Source organism: Clinocottus analis, unplaced genomic scaffold, assembly GCF_023055335.1.
Source record: "Clinocottus analis isolate CAN_PGR_092001 unplaced genomic scaffold, fCliAna1.0.p SCAF_22, whole genome shotgun sequence".
NCBI lineage: Eukaryota > Metazoa > Chordata > Actinopteri > Perciformes > Cottidae > Clinocottus > Clinocottus analis.
This window is the reverse complement of record NW_027175954.1, coordinates 11,154,251-11,170,963: the sequence shown is the minus strand read 5'-3', so window position 1 is coordinate 11,170,963 and position 16,713 is coordinate 11,154,251. Positions and strand designations below refer to the sequence as shown.

General features: G+C 41.1%; 2 protein-coding genes across 2 annotated transcripts; one reads left to right on the top strand and one right to left on the bottom strand.

Moving 5' to 3' along the window:
• Positions 1 to 154: 154 nt before the first annotated feature.
• LOC137792812 (probable ATP-dependent RNA helicase DDX17) lies at positions 155 to 7,670 on the top strand. Its single transcript, XM_068588545.1, has 13 exons — positions 155 to 427; positions 1,507 to 1,666; positions 1,958 to 2,054; positions 2,277 to 2,410; positions 2,610 to 2,675; positions 2,794 to 2,935; positions 3,259 to 3,419; positions 3,533 to 3,705; positions 3,849 to 3,959; positions 4,076 to 4,137; positions 4,285 to 4,344; positions 6,438 to 6,674; positions 6,760 to 7,670. Exons 1-13 carry the CDS (start codon positions 384 to 386, stop codon positions 7,230 to 7,232), a joined length of 1,920 nt encoding a protein of 639 aa, XP_068444646.1. The 5' UTR covers positions 155 to 383; the 3' UTR covers positions 7,233 to 7,670.
• A 1,814-nt stretch (positions 7,671 to 9,484) lies between these two features.
• Positions 9,485 to 16,701, bottom strand: LOC137793229 (ADP-ribosylation factor-binding protein GGA1-like). Its single transcript, XM_068589254.1, has 17 exons — positions 16,635 to 16,701; positions 15,874 to 15,958; positions 15,522 to 15,597; positions 15,294 to 15,392; positions 14,948 to 15,071; positions 14,213 to 14,313; positions 13,945 to 14,025; positions 13,347 to 13,484; positions 13,156 to 13,237; positions 12,881 to 12,991; positions 12,619 to 12,765; positions 12,392 to 12,435; positions 12,025 to 12,215; positions 11,579 to 11,844; positions 11,274 to 11,443; positions 11,085 to 11,195; positions 9,485 to 10,982 (listed from the first exon to the last, which is right to left on the bottom strand). The coding sequence occupies exons 1-17, from the start codon at positions 16,678 to 16,680 to the stop codon at positions 10,872 to 10,874; spliced, it is 1,983 nt and encodes a 660-aa protein (XP_068445355.1). The 5' UTR covers positions 16,681 to 16,701; the 3' UTR covers positions 9,485 to 10,871.
• Between the last annotated feature and the right edge of the window lie 12 nt (positions 16,702 to 16,713).

Here is a 16,713-nt window from a genome sequence, read left to right as displayed (position 1 = left end):
TTGACACAGCGCCACCAACTGTTCAAAAGCACGAATGCGTAAACAGAAGGATATTCACCTTTTTTACTTAGTGAATATTCGTACGTAGTGTCCGTAATGTCTAAACGACGCTACGTATAATTACTAGTGGAATTTACGTCGTAAGAGGGTCGGGAGGGAAGGTGCGCGAGTCGCTTGGCCAACGTTAAGTGACGCACACGAAAACTGTTTACCAAATACCGTGTTTCACGCGAGACGTAGCGCTAGTCGACTAACAGACAGGTTTTGCGAACGTTAATAACATTTTATAACTAGCGTACAACGTAAACGAACCGGTGGTTAAACGTTAAAGACTAACGTTACGTTAGAAATATCGCGGAGAGGATTCATTTTATTTCGTCAACATGAGAGGGGGTTCCTCCTACGGCGACGACCGTGGACGAGACAGGTAACGTTGAGTTTGTTCATATACGGACATAAACACAGCGTTCGTTGCATAACATCTCGCCACACAGGCAGTTTGACTCTAAGCTTTGGCAGTTTGGAAACTTTGGTATTCCTTCAACAAATTAAACAAAGTAGAGCAGCTCATACCGCCTCGAGGCCTCGCTCCAGTTTGCAATTGCGTTAACCCTTTAGCTAGCTAACGTTATCTGTAAACATTGCGCTTGGTAAAGGTCGGGTCAACGTTGACGTCTGTTGGCACGAACATTTACTGGGCACCAACATTTTCATTGAACCTTGAACATGATGTTCCGAACACAGTGACCACAATATTATCAATTATATGGTATTGTTTTTGGCTCGCCATCCTGACCCTATTTATATGAATATAGTTATATATTATTATCACATGATCTCGTTGGTGGCCATAGTCAATTCAGTGTTGTTTCACAGCAACTGTTGATATTTAGTCATTGGCATGATATATAGACTACATTTCTGCAGGCAATAGGCTTGTTCGTTAGAGCTGCGCCTGGAATCCAGACGAGAGAGGCCGCTGCGGGAGGCGTTGACAAAAAACTGCGATCAAGTCTACAGTTTTCAGCTGTCTTTTAAAGTATTAACAGGAAGTTACAGAATAAAATACTTCCTGTTAGTTCTGCTCTGTAGTCTACTCGTAGTTTACAGATGACGTTTGGATTTATTCATATGTGATTATAAATATATATTCATGTAGAAATGTGTGTGTAGCTGCATCCTTTGTTGTTTTTATGTCTGCCTATAAAATACATTACTCTGATGTGGCGACAGCAAGGCGTTTCCCATCTTGCACTGGGCCAAGCAGTCGATGGAGAGCTGCTGCAGCGCCTGACTCTAAAATCGACGGCCGCCTTGCTCTCGTGAGAGTATCGTTGACCATGTGTGCATGACGTCAGAGCAAGACGGGAGCAAGTCGGACACAAATCCAACCGGCATGCATTGCGATCGCCGGCGTTCGATACTGCGCAGAACTGGCTCATCTCGAACGAGCCTTATGCTTTGCTGATTACACAGTGGTCTTATCTCTTTGACCCTCTCTCCCAGGCCAAGGTTTGGGGGCTCGAACAATCGCAGTGGACCCCCACCAATGAAGTTTGGGAATCCAGGTGAGCGTCTCCGCAAGAAGAAATGGAACCTCGACGAGCTTCCGAAATTTGAGAAGAACTTCTATGTTGAGCACCCTGAGGTCCAACACATGAGTCAGGTAAATTGTAATATTTGTTTTTCACACTCACAAACATGAATTATTCTTAAAACGTTCATGGAAAGTGACAAAGCTAAGCACATTTTAATGTCCGACAGTTTGGTGGTCACCAATATATGTTGTAATTGCAGGAAATATTTTTTTTACACCAAGCAACAAACAAACACATTTAAACCTCTTATTGATAAAGTACAGTCATACCTTATTCTGAATCAGAATAGTTTTAACAGAAGGTATTCCAAAAAATATTAATAATTTAAACACCATTTTCTCTTTCTCTCTTATATCTAGCATGATTTGGAAGAGTTACGCAGAAAGAAAGAGATCACCGTCAGAGGCTCTGGCTGTCCAAAGGCGATCCCTGCCTTTCACCAGGCGCAGTTTCCTCGTTAGTAAACCCAACACTACACAAAGTGTAATGTCTGTATGGTCGAAATAAGTATTCACAGTGTTAGTAAAATGTGTCAAACAATGACTCATTGTATCTTTACAAGAAGTAAATATTGTCTGATAGTTGTAAGGATTGTGCTTTGGATGGAGAGTCTGAAAGATAGAAACCAAAGTCCAGAGTGTAACTGTCTTGTATATTCTCCCCTCCTTCTTCTGGCAGAGCATGTGATGGATGTGCTGATGCAGCAGAGCTTCAAGGAGCCAACAGCAATCCAGTCTCAGGGCTTTCCTGTGGCCCTGAGTGGCAGGGACATGGTGGGGATCGCACAGACTGGCTCTGGAAAGACACTGGCTGTAAGGCTACCTGGTCATCATCCTGCATGAATTACATTCACTTGTAAATAGCTTACTCATATAACACTAGAAACATAACATTAGAATTGAAATGCATAAACCATCAAATAAATCAATTCATAGGAGAAATAATAAATTGGATGGCTTGATTTCCTTCTGACCTGAAAGTAGTAATATGTATTTATTTATTTCCCTACAGTATCTTCTTCCTTCTATTGTACACATCAACCACCAGCCTTACCTGGAGAGGGGAGATGGCCCAATTGTGAGTGCAAATTAAATTTGTGTTATGCTAGATAGTGTTTTGTCTGAAGCATACTATTAGTGTGTGCAAACAATCATCCTGTTAAACCTTCCTCATTCCTTTTGGCCTCTCTACATAGTGTTTGGTGTTAGCCCCAACCAGAGAGCTGGCTCAGCAGGTTCAACAGGTCGCATATGCGTATGGCAGGTCTTCTCGTATCAAAAGCACCTGTGTCTATGGTGGAGCACCCAAAGGACCACAGATTCGAGACCTCGAGAGGGGTGGGTATGGTTATTGATGGGCACATACTATAGATAATTTGTGGTTGTGTATTTTGTGTATTTTCCAGACATGATAAAGTTGAACAACATATTTAATAAAAAAAACACAGAGCTGTATCCTAATATGTAAATTAACGACACACACACACACTTCCACATCGGCTATCTTTTTTAGCTCAAACTACTTGACCTTGTGACGTGTGGCCTTGAATTGACAGTACAGTAAGTAATTGTTGGAAAGTGTTGAACTTTAAGGGGAAATGATCTGCCTGAGCATCTAATAATGTTATTTTTTGCTATATGTTGATTTTGTTTGACTCAAGGTGTTGAGATATGCATCGCCACACCTGGTCGCCTTATTGACTTCCTGGAGAGTGGAAAAACTAACCTGCGGCGCTGCACCTACCTGGTGCTGGATGAGGCTGACCGCATGCTGGACATGGGCTTTGAGCCACAGATTCGCAAGATTGTTGAACAAATCAGGGTAGGCTCAGTCAAGTTCAGCTGATTAAAAATGATCACTATGACTGAATAATATAGAAGCATTTTAAGTTAAATCAGTTGCATTTTCTCTCTCTGTCTCTCTCTGTCTCTTAGCCTGATAGACAGACACTGATGTGGAGCGCAACCTGGCCGAAGGATGTTCGGCAGCTTGCAGAGGACTTCCTGAAGGACCACGTCCAAATTAACGTTGGCGCTCTGGAGCTCAGTGCCAACCACAACATCCTGCAGATAGTTGATGTCTGCATGGAGAATGAAAAGGACCATAAGTAAGTCAGGAGATATTAAGAAATTACATTATGTAATGATTATCTATATAGCTGCTATAATAGTTTGACAGAACACAAGCTTATCCTTTTGAATCTGAGTTTAATACCACTGATGTGCTATGTTTGTTTGTCCCTGCCTATAGACTTTTTCAGCTGATGGAGGAGATAATGGCTGAGAAGGAGAACAAAACCATCGTCTTTGTGGAGACGAAGAAGCGCTGTGATGATCTTACCAGGAGGATGAGACGGGAAGGGTGAGACATTACTGTTATGACACAACTTGACGACTAGTACTAGTATTTGATTGACAGAAGCTATTCTGAGTCTTCGCTAATCTTCCCACTTCATTGTGTTTTTTTTTTCGTCTCAGATGGCCAGCCATGTGTATCCATGGAGACAAGAGCCAGCCAGAAAGAGACTGGGTACTCATTGGTAATAAGAACTGTAACACAGTGACACTACTTACTTCCTGCCCTTTTTGTTTATATAATTCATTTGTTATACCTGTGGAGACAGTGGCATTGAGAGGAGAGGACTTCCTTGTCTAATTCCTACTAATATTTTTGTTTAATCCTACAGAATTTCGCAGTGGTAAAGCTCCAATACTGATTGCTACCGATGTGGCCTCCCGTGGTCTGGGTATGTCTGCTCACACATACATACATGCATAAAGCTGCAGAATCTCTTACATGATTGCCTCTTAGTTCCATTGTTGCATTTTTTGCTGCATTTTCCTGTGAATTATATTTTTTCCCTATGAAGTGTATTTTACACTTATGGACTAACACAAAAAACACTCGCCACAGTTAATCGAGTACATGTATACAATACAACTGCAACTTTTTTTCTTTTTTTTTTTTTTACCATTGGGTAAGTATGCTACAAATGAGACAAACTATGTCTGGCAATGAAATGGGGTTGAACCTAAATGCATTTCTAAACATTAAATGTATAATTATCTGCCTTTTGACTGGTTGCTATAACTTTTTTATACTGGTTATCACACTAGAAATCTTGTGGTATTTGTTTTAATTTGGTGATTTACACTGACATAAATCAGCAGATCATATTTAAGAATCTCCCTTACTGTTTTATAACCTGACAGTTTAACTTAAGGCTAGTGTGGAGGCTGCAGGCCTGCTGGGTTTATAGTATGTTTCTTGTTCCTGCACTCAAAAAGCTTCCTCCAACCGGGGCTCTCTGGTACGCTGCCTGAAAGGAGGGCTGAGTGGGGCAGATGCTCCTGCTCACCTTTTCTTTGGTTTTATAGCGTCGGTACAAATCAAATGAAGATGCTGCTCATAAGACCCATTCTTCCACATACTAAATCATGAATTGAATTGTATAGTGAATTTTTTCTTCACTGAAATCATTCAGCCAAATTATATATATTGTTTATTTTTGCGGATGCATTTGAGTAGGACAGTGTCAGCTGAATCGTCTTAGGTCCACCAACAGGAAAGCTATAGCAGCTATCTAATTTGTTGGCAGGATAAATGTGAGAAGGGGGGATGAGTGAAGTGTCTTTTACTTGCTAAAAATCCTATGACCGTATCCTTGTTCTTTTTTCCCCTCTTCTCCTCTCAGGGTTTGGCAGCACACGGCAGCTGTAACAGTCTGTGCTGCTGTCAGTCACGTTAAAGTAGAAGCTTGGCTAGTTTTAGAGGGATTAAAGCCCTCTTATTTCTCTTGGGTAACTAAGATCCCCCTGCCCAGTATTGTCAGAGTTTTATATCCAACGAGCCTTCCTTGGGAGAAGCCTGAGGTTCCTGTATGTCTGCCCATCGGTCCGTCCCAAAAGGCAGACAGACAGGGAAGAGACAGTTAGATGGGCTCGTCTGGATCAAGTCCTGGCCAGGGTCTGAGGAGGGTCCTGCCATGCAGCGAGAGAGCAACAGAACCAGCCGTTGTGTGTGTTTAACGGTTCTGCTCCCGTCTGACCTTGCTGGTGTGTGCAGAAGGTGAGGGATGAATCTCCCTCCCCCTCAGCCCCTCACTAGAAACCAGGACTGATCAGGGGGAACTGACTACCTTTGTAAAAACAACCGGACGGGGGTAAGTACCTCACCGCCCCTTTCTCTCAACTCCTCCATGAGCTCACCATACATTCAGGTACTTCATCGTGCTTATATCAGTCAAAAGAATAGCAGTTTTAATCCCGGCACATCGTCATTCTGTTCTTCAGTCGGTCTCGGTTGGTGAAATGGTTTCCCGCTGTCATGATTGAGAGGGAAAGGTCAACTTATTGATAAGCAGTGCTGTCAAAGCTCTACGTCTTATGTAATACCGGCTCCTTGTCGTCACACATTTTGAGAACTATTCACATTGATGTGAAGATTATGAAGTCGTAACATCATTTCTGTTCAGCTTGATGTTGAAAACCTGAAGTCAAGTTCAGTTTTAACTACATAGGATTCAAATAATATATAATGGATTTTGTGAATTTTTTTTGCTATGATAAAGCAGGTAGGTTTTGTTTGGATTTTTATTAACAATACATTATAATATATTTTATATACATACATACATACATACATACATACATACATACATACATACATACATACATACATACATACATACATACATACATACATACATACATACATACAACCCATTAGCTTTTTTTTTGTGTTAAAACGGTAATTTCTTTCTCCAGAAGCTTTCCTTTCATGACATAATTTTTTTTCCTTTCCTCCATGCTGTAAAACCAATTGCTCTTTATCCAAAAGATGTGGATGACATCAAGTTCGTCATCAACTATGACTATCCCAACTCCTCTGAGGATTATGTCCACCGTATTGGACGTACGGCCCGAAGTTCCAACAAGGGGACTGCCTACACCTTCTTCACCCCAGGGAACCTGCGTCAGGCACGAGACCTGGTCCGGGTGCTGGCAGAGGCCCGACAGGTCATCAACCCTAAACTGCTTCAGTTTGTCGAGTCAGGGCGTGGTGGAGGAGGAGGCGGTGAGAACAACTTAGTGCATCACAGTCTGTCATACTGTAAAATGAGATATAGTAATACTGACATTTTGTTTGTTGTATGTGACAGGTGGCAGAATGCGTTACCGTGGCAGCAGCTCCAACAACCCTAACCACATGTTCCAGAGGCCTAGTGGCGGGAGCAAGGACAGCCACAGTAGCTTCAGCCGCGACAGCCACAACAACCATGATGGAGGCCGCTCCACTTCCTCTTTCAGGGACAAAGGCCGGGATCAAAGGAACAGCCACAGCGCTGGCTCAGATCAGTTCCAGAGTTACAGTGGCGGCAGGGGTGGTGGCGGGGGCTTCAACTCCCGTAACGGAGTCCAGTCCAGCGGAGGTCAGGATAAGCCCAGCCAGCCGCAGGGTCAGTTCAGCCAGCCTCTTCCTCTTTCTTCATTATCAGGAGGGGGGTTGCAGCCTCTGATGACTCATCAGTTTGCCACGCAACAGCAAGCGCTCATGGGCTTCATGGGGCAACCGCCGTATCCTTTTGTTTCTCCACCCCCTCCTCCTCCGGGCCCTACACCTCCCAGGAAGTAGGGAATATTAGCAGGAAGCACCAAGATAATTTCTGCTACTTAATGTGTTCAACGTGTAATTTTATTTCTACTCTCCAACTCTTTTCATCTCCAAGAGGTAGGGATTTGAAAAAGCATATATGTGAGGAGGTAAGGGCTTATATATTTCATTAGTGTCGTACCTTTTTTTGATACAACTAAAATTAAAACTTTTACCTGTCCTTTTTTTCTAACCTCAACTCAACCATGTACCACCAAGTTTCTTGTTTTGATTTCATACGAACACTACAGCAGGAATCAGTTTATTTCCACCAGCTGTAATAAGATTTGATGACAATAAAAACCAGGCCTCAGTGGTATGTGGTTGAAAGTGCTGGTCTATCGAAATGTTTGATTTTATACCGTCCCTGTCCAGAGTCATGTCTTTCTCTATGGTTTTATTAAAGTTAGATGATTTTTATCTTTTTTGTTTAAGGTTTTCGGCGAGCATTATACTCAAAGTATTGCATTAAACACTGAAGCAATGCATCCAAGTTGTGAATCATATTCCATAGTGTTGATACTGTGCAACCACAGTAAGTTTTTTTGTGTTTCTCTCTTTACTTGTTCCTGCCCTTAAGCAAGACGCAACTTGGTTATACTTAATTGTAACTCCCATAATGTTTTTCCAAGCAGATTGTCTTTCATTCATCTCATATTTTTCTTCATAAATAAAAAAAGAATAAAAACAGTGTCTACTTTGAAAGTTATTGGTCAAATTGTTTATACGTCAGGTAAATTTGTCATACAAATGACTTTATTTGCCTTAAATACACATTTGTAGTACATTCTCAATTTGTATCCAGCAGTATGTACATATGTATGTTTTTCTGTATGTAAATATACATCATGGCATGTAGCTTAGGAGCACAAATGGAAAAGACAGTTTACCTCCCTTACAAATACACACATTGTAAGCAGAGGCCTTGTTATAACACTTAGTTGTGTTATACTTTAGTTGTAACAATCTTAAACATTTGAATCCAGTTTAGTTGATTGACTCACTTTGGGTTTTAAGTTTCTAGTTCCTTAAGTTGTTTTTTCTTCTTGCAAGTCAAAATGAAAGTGGGAGGTCTAGTCTGACAATGCACTTGAAAGCTGGCCAAGGATAACAGATATGCATGCACAAAATATATCAAGGTTACCAAGGACGGGGATTTTTTTCTGTAATAGCATTTGTAAAGGGGGAGCTCTGCAATAACTTGCAACTTTGTACTGTACCCCTAAATGTACCTTAATGACACACGGGCATTAAATACTGTGGCGACAAGACATGAGTGCCCCGTCTCGTGTTTTAGGCAATTTTCCTGGTTATGGGAACGGTGCGATAGCTGGTTCTGTAACTTATCCATCAGCGCAGACGGGGATGGCAAATCACAGGTGACTTGCTCAGTTAATACCTTAAGACCGAGACCGCTGTCAAAAAGGAAGAGTAATAGTCTCTGTCATCATCATCCCCACAGACTGGATTAATTTGAATATATCTACTGATTTATGCAACTGCAGTCAAATAATGTACCGCTGTTTCTTCTTAAGAGAAAAATGCAATGACAAAAGTCAAGTATGAGCATGTGTGAACAAGATAAATTAGTTCCTGGCAATGCAGTCAAACCTGTTACAGTCCCCCTCAATGCATAGTGTACAATAAATCATGCAATGTTCATTATATGCAATCAGCTTGAGTCACAGAGGAATAAAAGGTGCTGACTGAGGCTACTTTTTTGTCTCATTATTGCTCTCTTTCTTCCAGTCCAAGACAAGTGGTGTAGCTATAAATAGATTAAATCAAATCTCTATGGAAATTAAATGGCTCATTTATAGTTTTGTGCCTGCTGGCACTATGAGATGATGAGAGTTGATCTACCATAAGAAACTTAACACTTGAACTGAATCAATATCACTAATAGTGAAATTGATCCCTCATATTATGACCTGAATCTCCAGCTCTAATGTAGTTACACACACACTTAAAGTTTCACATGTATTTCTGAATCTTATATCTTAGGTGGAACCAGTCTGCCTTCAATCTTATTTTATTTAAATCTTTATGACCCTTTCGTCAATAACCACTCAATGGCTGTGGTTATGATGATTCTGTAACATAATTTGATGTGTAATTTGTTTCACAAATTGTTTCTGATACGGACATGGATGTATGAAAACAGAACCAAAGATCAAACAAGTCGTGTGTGTGTGTGTGTGTGTGTGTGTGTGTGTGTGCGTGCGTGAACACACACACACACACACAAACAAATGAAAATCAAACGTTTCCTCTCAGGCACATGTGGTAGAATCAAACAGGATGTACGCATTGTCAACTCAGGACTCACATGTCCCTCTTTGGGTCGATCAACAGCAGAAAGGCAGCGAATGAGAAAAGACAAAGGTTTGTAATATGGAACAGTTTCATGTGCAAAATTAAAACAAATTACGTGCATGATAGTTCATGTTGTGTAAAATAAGCCTCAAAAAGAATATCCTGAGTGAAACATAACAAAAATAAGTGTTTCAATCTTTCAAAAATAAAAAAGTGCAGAAATTATAAGCTAAATTTCTGTATTTAAACAGGGACAAATGTTTAGTACCCTTCCTTGGTGGTCCTTCTTCACAGAAGATATTTTGACAACTTATTAAACAGCTGTGCTTTTCTTATTACAAGTCTGCTGTGGTGAAGGCCGTTTGTCACACACACTACCCTTGCGCGACATAAATATTAAAACCAAAGCAATACTTAAAAACTATGTACCATCCATTATGTATGCTCCCAGGAGATACCGTCTGTATTGATTACAAGGGAAAAAACTCAGTGTTAATTCATTTCAGTTTAGCTAGACAACGTCTGACTATTCAAAATTCCTTCAACACTGATGTTGTGCTGACACAATTCATCATTTGATAAGAAATTAATTCAAATTCTGATAATTAAGTAAATTTTCCAGGTAAAAATACCAATTATTCCCCATCATAGGTTGAATACATTGGGTGTTCTGGCTGTTGGTCAGACTGTAAACCTCACTTTAAGCATGTAACTAATTAACTGTAACTGCAAAGTATTATTGACGTACTGAGAGGAGATAAAGATTTGCTTCAACCCTACTCTGAACACTAGACGCCCAAACTGTGACAATACATTGAATGTTGGACATCTGCACTCTCGCTGTCCAAAGTAAGGAATGCATCACACATGGCTTTACGGTTGAAAAATAATGACTGTGAGACACCAGCTGTTACATGACAATCTCATGACATGGGACATCGCACAGGATTGTTAAACCGAAAAAAGAACCCATTAAGGTTTTTAAAAAGGCTTAACTTGTTTCCCAAAAAGTCACTGCATTGAATCAATGTTTCTGACAGTTTTGCATTGTGATGATGAACAACATTCTACAGTACGAAACACAGGAACGCAGAGATGATTGAAAAAGGACAGGAAGGCGCAAAGGAAGGCACAAGGTAGAAGCTGGTTCGTTCAACTGGTCTTGGTTCAGTTTGTATTACCAAACCAGAGTTTGAAACCACTCGAGTGTAAAGAGGCAGTCTCATCTCAAGCGGGAGGGACAACTTCAACCTAAATCTTAATAAGGAAGCAGAGAATCCGATGACAGGAGGCGGGGTTTTCTCCCTACAGGTTTCCCCAGGTGTTTGGAGGCGGGAACTGGTCCACATCACCAGATTCATCATGACATTTGTCCCCCAGGTTAAAGGTCAGTTTGTACCGCAAACGTACTTTCTCCTGAAACATGAGAGGAAAAAATATCAGTTTTCTTGTAAACAAAGAATAAAGCCCCAGTTTATATTCAGTGTTGATCACCAAAATGCAATAGGGGCACAGCACCTTGTGAGGGTTAGCCAACAGCAGGATCTGTGTGATGGCGGCTGGAGGCAGGATGGGATTGAAGGCTGCGAGCTCGGTGCTCGAGGGAGGCTGCAGCTTCACTTTCATCACCTGGGCACATCCACACAAAAATCATGAACAAGAGATATGCACAAATAATGCTTTTCCACCAGATTTCCTTAGACCAACCTTTGGTACCGCTGCCTGAAAGCGGATGTTAGTAACAGGAATGGGGGCCGAGGACAGCATGGAGATGATCACCACCAGCACGTCAGACCGTGATGGAGGACAGTCACGGGCAAACGTGAACAGAACACGGAGACTATGTTTGTCGAATACAGTCACTGGTAATAAACTGCCTGAAATATATGTGAAAGCAAATGGGGGAGGGGAGAAACAAAACTGACCATGAAGCAGAAAAATATATATAGAAAACTTCACATATGACCAGAGCCAGTGTCACAGTCTGGTCTGGTGGTACTGCTCATGCTTACTTGGTTTGATTGCTTCCAGAGGCACTGTAACGTCAGATAGAGAGATGTGTTCATAGGGGTCAGTAGCAGCTAAGGAGACTTTCTCAGCAGCTGGAAGACTCGGGTTGGAGAGGAGGAGAGTGTCCGGCTGCTCTGAATGAACAACCAATGTGGGCCCTGGAGCAGGAGTGGGAACCGCGGCTCCATTCGGAGCAGGTTTAGAGCTGGAGTTGGACTTGGTCTGCAGATCCCGTAAGGTGACTCTGGATCGAGGTTGGAGCTTATCCCTAGATGTTGAAGAACGGGACAACAAGTTAGATGGAGGGAAAAACATTAAACCTATAACTCCCCATAACAAGTGTATTTAGGGTTATTGCTCAGGGATAGGCACAGACGTACTTCCATCAATCAAACAATGAACAACTTTAAAAGGGTGATTAATTCCATATACAGTTTATTTAATTTACCATTTGACCTGCTGGCTTTGTGGGGGTAAGGACTGTTGTAACAATGTCTTCCCCAACATGTCCAGCTCCTCCATGGGTTTAGGAGGACCAGTGGGTCCCCCTGCCACTGCAGCTTGTGGGGTTTGGACCACAGCTGGTTGCAACACTGCAGCAGGGACGCATGCAGCAAACAATTCTGTGCCATCAGAAGACTGAGAGAACCAACAGAGTGTATGAGAAGATAATTAATTGAAAATTAAATCATTCAAAGTATCTCATAGAATACATTTGTTAAGTTTGTTTTGTTTTGTTAAGTAAGACACTTTTATATAATTTTACAAATAATGACTATAATGTTAGCAGTACAGTATTATCTTTCCAATTGCACCTGAAAATTGTTCTGAGAGTCGAAGTTTTCCGTTACATTCAGTCCTAGGAGATAGAAAACAACAAAGGTTAACTTAATTGTTTTCTAACTTCTTGTTTGTACAACATATTCAAAGTAAATGTCCTGAAAAAAAATCCTGAATACATATTAAAATAATAAGCAAGCCAAGAGGAATGCTGAGGAATGTACCTTTACGTTTACAAGCCAGATGAGTTTTGTGTGCGTACCTAGTGTCATGAGCTCATCATCCAAGAGGCTGATGCCCATGTTCCCATGAGTTAGGGTCTGGAAGCTGGAGGGCTCTAGGTTAGATGGTGTGGTGTTGGCTGATGCGTTGAGTCCCATCAAGTCTACCAGTGCTGAGCTACTGCTGCCTGTTTTGGACCGAGGGAACACATTTGTGATATTATAGTCTACAAAAACATTTGTGAATTTGTTGATCAAGCTTAGTCAACACTGATGGAAGCCAAATCACATACATGCACCTACCTGGTTGTGAGGGCAAGGTTATGCTATCCTTTGACACGTCCTCTCCCTTTACCAGCTGCCTGTACAGGTTGATGACCTGAGTCAGGTTATCATTGGCCTGCAGGATATCAGCTAGGAGCAGAAAAAAGGATGATTAGAAACACCAATGTGGTTTCAAGCTTTGAAAATGGCCTGATTCTATTACATTTGTGTGGGAAAAAAGTGACTTGATTAATATCTTATTCTGCCTTTTCTAAAATGACATACAGTCAAAGTCATGAGGTCAGCCACTTTACCTAAAGCATCGTCACTATCCTCTGTATCACTTGCTAATCGGAAGAGTGTAGGCCTCATCTTCTCACAACGCTGGTAGAGATCCTGCCAACAGACATGTTAAAAACATTAAAACCACACATGTAGTGAGTGGCATAAGTAAAATGATTAGACTGTAGCTCCAGCTGGTTGTAATGTGCCGAGCTGTGCTAACCTTAATGAGATCCTGGTTGCTCTGGGAGCAGCTCTCCTTGCTGTAGCCCTCCAGCAACTGGCTCAGCAGGCTGACACTCTCCTTCACCTCTTGGATGGCGTTCAATCGCTTTGATACCTTCTCTACACGCTTTTGGTCCTGGAAAAAGAAAGATAAAATCTCACAATGACTGAATTACTTCATCAAGGTGATGACAAGAGAGTCAGTATAATGTATAATGGGAATAAAAAGCTACATTACAGCTCAGGGCTATATATATATATATATAACGTTTTAAACTATTTTTATATTATTTAACAAAATGTGTTCAACACATTAGAGAAACAAGTTTCTAGATCCTTCACTTTAATAATTTGTTACTGAAACTAGAGCCTGGTGTTGGATCATACCTAGATCAAAACCTTAATTATTAATTGGATATTCAGCTTTTCACATCTGTTTTCAACGTTCTATTAAGTATAACTATGCAATTACTCAGGAAGTGTTAAACGCTATGATAATAAAATAAATGGTTGAAACAGGCTCAAAAGGAATACTCGGGTGCATTAATGTTAGTATAATCTGGAAACACATTTGCTAAACAAAACCAATGACTCACCTCCTGGACCATTTCCTTAATGAGCTTGTTTGCTGCTCTTAGATCTTCTTGGTGAGTGCTGTTCAATAAGCGAGACAGCATCTACAAAAACAATAGGACAAAGGAGGGAGAGAAAAGAAGAGAGGAAGAGAACTTTGTAAACTGTTGGTCCCTTGAGGATTTTCCCAGGTGTTAAACTTAAAGAGGATTTGATGGGTACAAAACATTTTTTAAATAGATTATTCCAAAACCCTGTTCAAATTGATAAGTGCTTCGTCATGACTCATACCTTGGATTTCTCCTCATCCTCAAAGATGATATTTTTGGCTCTCGGTGGAGGGGGTGGGAGGGGCTTGTCATCAGGAAGCTCAGGATCCAGCTTGACAATGCCTGGAAGAGAGCGAGGACACCTATTAACCTCAAATGTAAACAGTTCGGCCAAGTCTAGGTCATCTTGGTCCCCTCTTACTCAGACCGCTCCATGACATATACTGGTGCTATAACATTGTTCTTGACACTTTTTTCAGAGGAATGTCAGCAAGTTATAACAAGAGAGTCAGTTCTGTCCAAATGTGTCACAAACCAACGCCCTACAGAAAAGGTTCATACACCACATGTAGATCACACTACATTCAGCTAAGCATGACGAAGGGCATCGGTCTCATGTCTGTGGCTCATCACCATAAAAAGGAGAAATGACCCTGCCTTGTAAAAAACAATGTTTGGTAGTACAAGGAAAATATCAGGAACCAAAAAACACATTATCAGTCACATATGGGAACTAAAATAACATTCATAAACATTTTTCTTTTGACTGTTCCTGTAAAGGGTCACAACAGTAAAACCTATATTTAAATCCAATTGGTAACCTGGTACTCAACCTGAATTTATAATCTGCATAGGTTTTAATTCAGTGTAAGTTTTACTACATCAGATGCAAATTCCACACATAAAGTCTCTGAGTGGGGATGGAACAGTGCTTACCACTCGTTGTTCATCTTGTTAGTTTGTCATGTTTGCTCACCCTGTTTTTTCAGCATTTTATAAGCATCTGCTATCTTGGTCTCATCCGGCAGCCTCACTGTCCAGCTGTATACAATTTCTAACACCTTCTTCTTCACTTTCTCTGGAGCCCGGGCACCCAAATACTGCAGACAAGAGGGAATTAATGTTGTAATTATTAATGTAAAATGTGTTGCGGGATATGTGATGCTTGAAAAACAACTGGATAAATACACTGAAGACTTTTGTAATCTTAATTAACCAGTCCCATAAGGTTTCCTTAGCACTAACAAACTGGTTCCACTGGCTTTAAAATAAATAACTACATCTGCAGCCAAACCGGTATGTCGGTATCAAAGGAGTATTACCTTGGGTGACACCACTTTGATGAGTTCATTGAGAAAGCGAAACTTTCCCACCTCACTGTGAAATCGCTTTCCACAGTTCTTCATGCACGTCTCCAAAACCTGGGAATTGTGTAATAGTTTGTTTTACATTTGCCAGACAATCCTTTATAACAACAAAAAACCTTCACTGTAAAAACAAAAGTGGCTTCTAATGATTCATTCTGCAGACCTTTACACCTGTTAGCTTACCATAAGTGCCTGCATAGCCTCCCACTCCTGAGGAGACTGAATTTTGTGGGCCAGAAGTCTGGTTGCAAGCTGTGGACTAATAGATGACAACATGTATTATTTGGCGAGTGTGAAGCAAAACACCCTTAGTATAAAAACGTGAATGGTCAAACATGTTTCATGTTGTGATTAAATAATATGAAGCGTGTCTGAAGTTTTCTACAGAGCTGTGTAAACTGTGAAACCGGATTAAACGAAGTTGTTCGAATGTAGATCAACTGCTGGCACGGTGCTGATTTGATTCAGCATTTAGTATATGCTGAACAACAAACATTTACTCTGAAATGGTGGGATGCATTTATTATCATCTCACCCTTCTGGTTCATCGTTGAGCTGATCACAAAATCCCTTGACATTGTCCCAGTCAGTCTCCTTATTCAAAGGGTTGGTGGCCTTGTCTGTGCAAAACGAAAATACATTAAGCTAAATTATGTATCAGCTGTTTCAAAAGCTGCGTTGTGTTAAGTCTGTCAAACGTCTTGTGACAATTCACACTGAGATTTTTCAGCAAAAATTTGTCCTCCCTGTCAGCAGTAGTTTGCTTTCTGTAAACTACGAGTTCTCTGATTTGAAGCAGGTGAAGAGAGTTGCTCGTGTTTGCGAAAAATGGGTGGCTGAATCCTGTGAGATTACCCGGTTAAATCAGACGTATAAAATAAAATAGCCATGGTTCCTGGTTGTAGGTTCGCTCAACTCGTCCTGGTCCTTGAGGAAACCGTCGGCAGCTAACTAGCTGATGTTAGCAATCAACTGGATGTTTTCTTAATTTAGCGTTAAATGTCATGTTTGTGTAACATCACTAACCTCGAAATGTCAACAGTAAACACAATACGAGCGCCTCACAGCAAATGTGCGAACAGTAACGATGTGAGTTTGTTCCTGATCGACAACTGCACTTTTAAATTTGATGACATTTGCTGTATTGGTTCTCAAAAAATCTCTTTCCTCCGGAAAAAAGCAACGGCCGACAGCAACGCATTTGGACTGGCAACATCTCCCTTGAGCTCCTAGAAAGCGTATCGGTTGTCGCTTTCTCTTCATACGTTAATTTCATTGTACCATACAACGACTTACTGATGCGAGACTGGAGGGTAGCCTCATCCGGAGGCGCCGCTGCCATTTTTCGGGAATTCTAAACAAGCGGCAACTATCG

Excerpts from the sequence above, each read along its gene's own strand:
- LOC137792812 (XM_068588545.1), top strand. The coding sequence starts at position 384 with ATGAGAGGGGGTTCCTCCTACGGCGACGACCGTGGACGAGACAG. Across the intron at positions 4,138-4,284 it reads AAGAGACTGGGTACTCATTG|AATTTCGCAGTGGTAAAGCT; the intron begins GTAATAAGAACT and ends TTAATCCTACAG. Across the intron at positions 6,675-6,759 it reads GCGTGGTGGAGGAGGAGGCG|GTGGCAGAATGCGTTACCGT; the intron begins GTGAGAACAACT and ends TGTATGTGACAG.
- LOC137793229 (XM_068589254.1), bottom strand. The coding sequence starts at position 16,680 with ATGGCAGCGGCGCCTCCGGATGAGGCTACCCTCCAGTCTCGCATCA. Across the intron at positions 13,485-13,944 it reads TTAAGGAAATGGTCCAGGAG|GACCAAAAGCGTGTAGAGAA; the intron begins GTGAGTCATTGG and ends TTCTTTTTCCAG. Across the intron at positions 11,845-12,024 it reads CAAAGCCAGCAGGTCAAATG|GGATAAGCTCCAACCTCGAT; the intron begins GTAAATTAAATA and ends TTCAACATCTAG.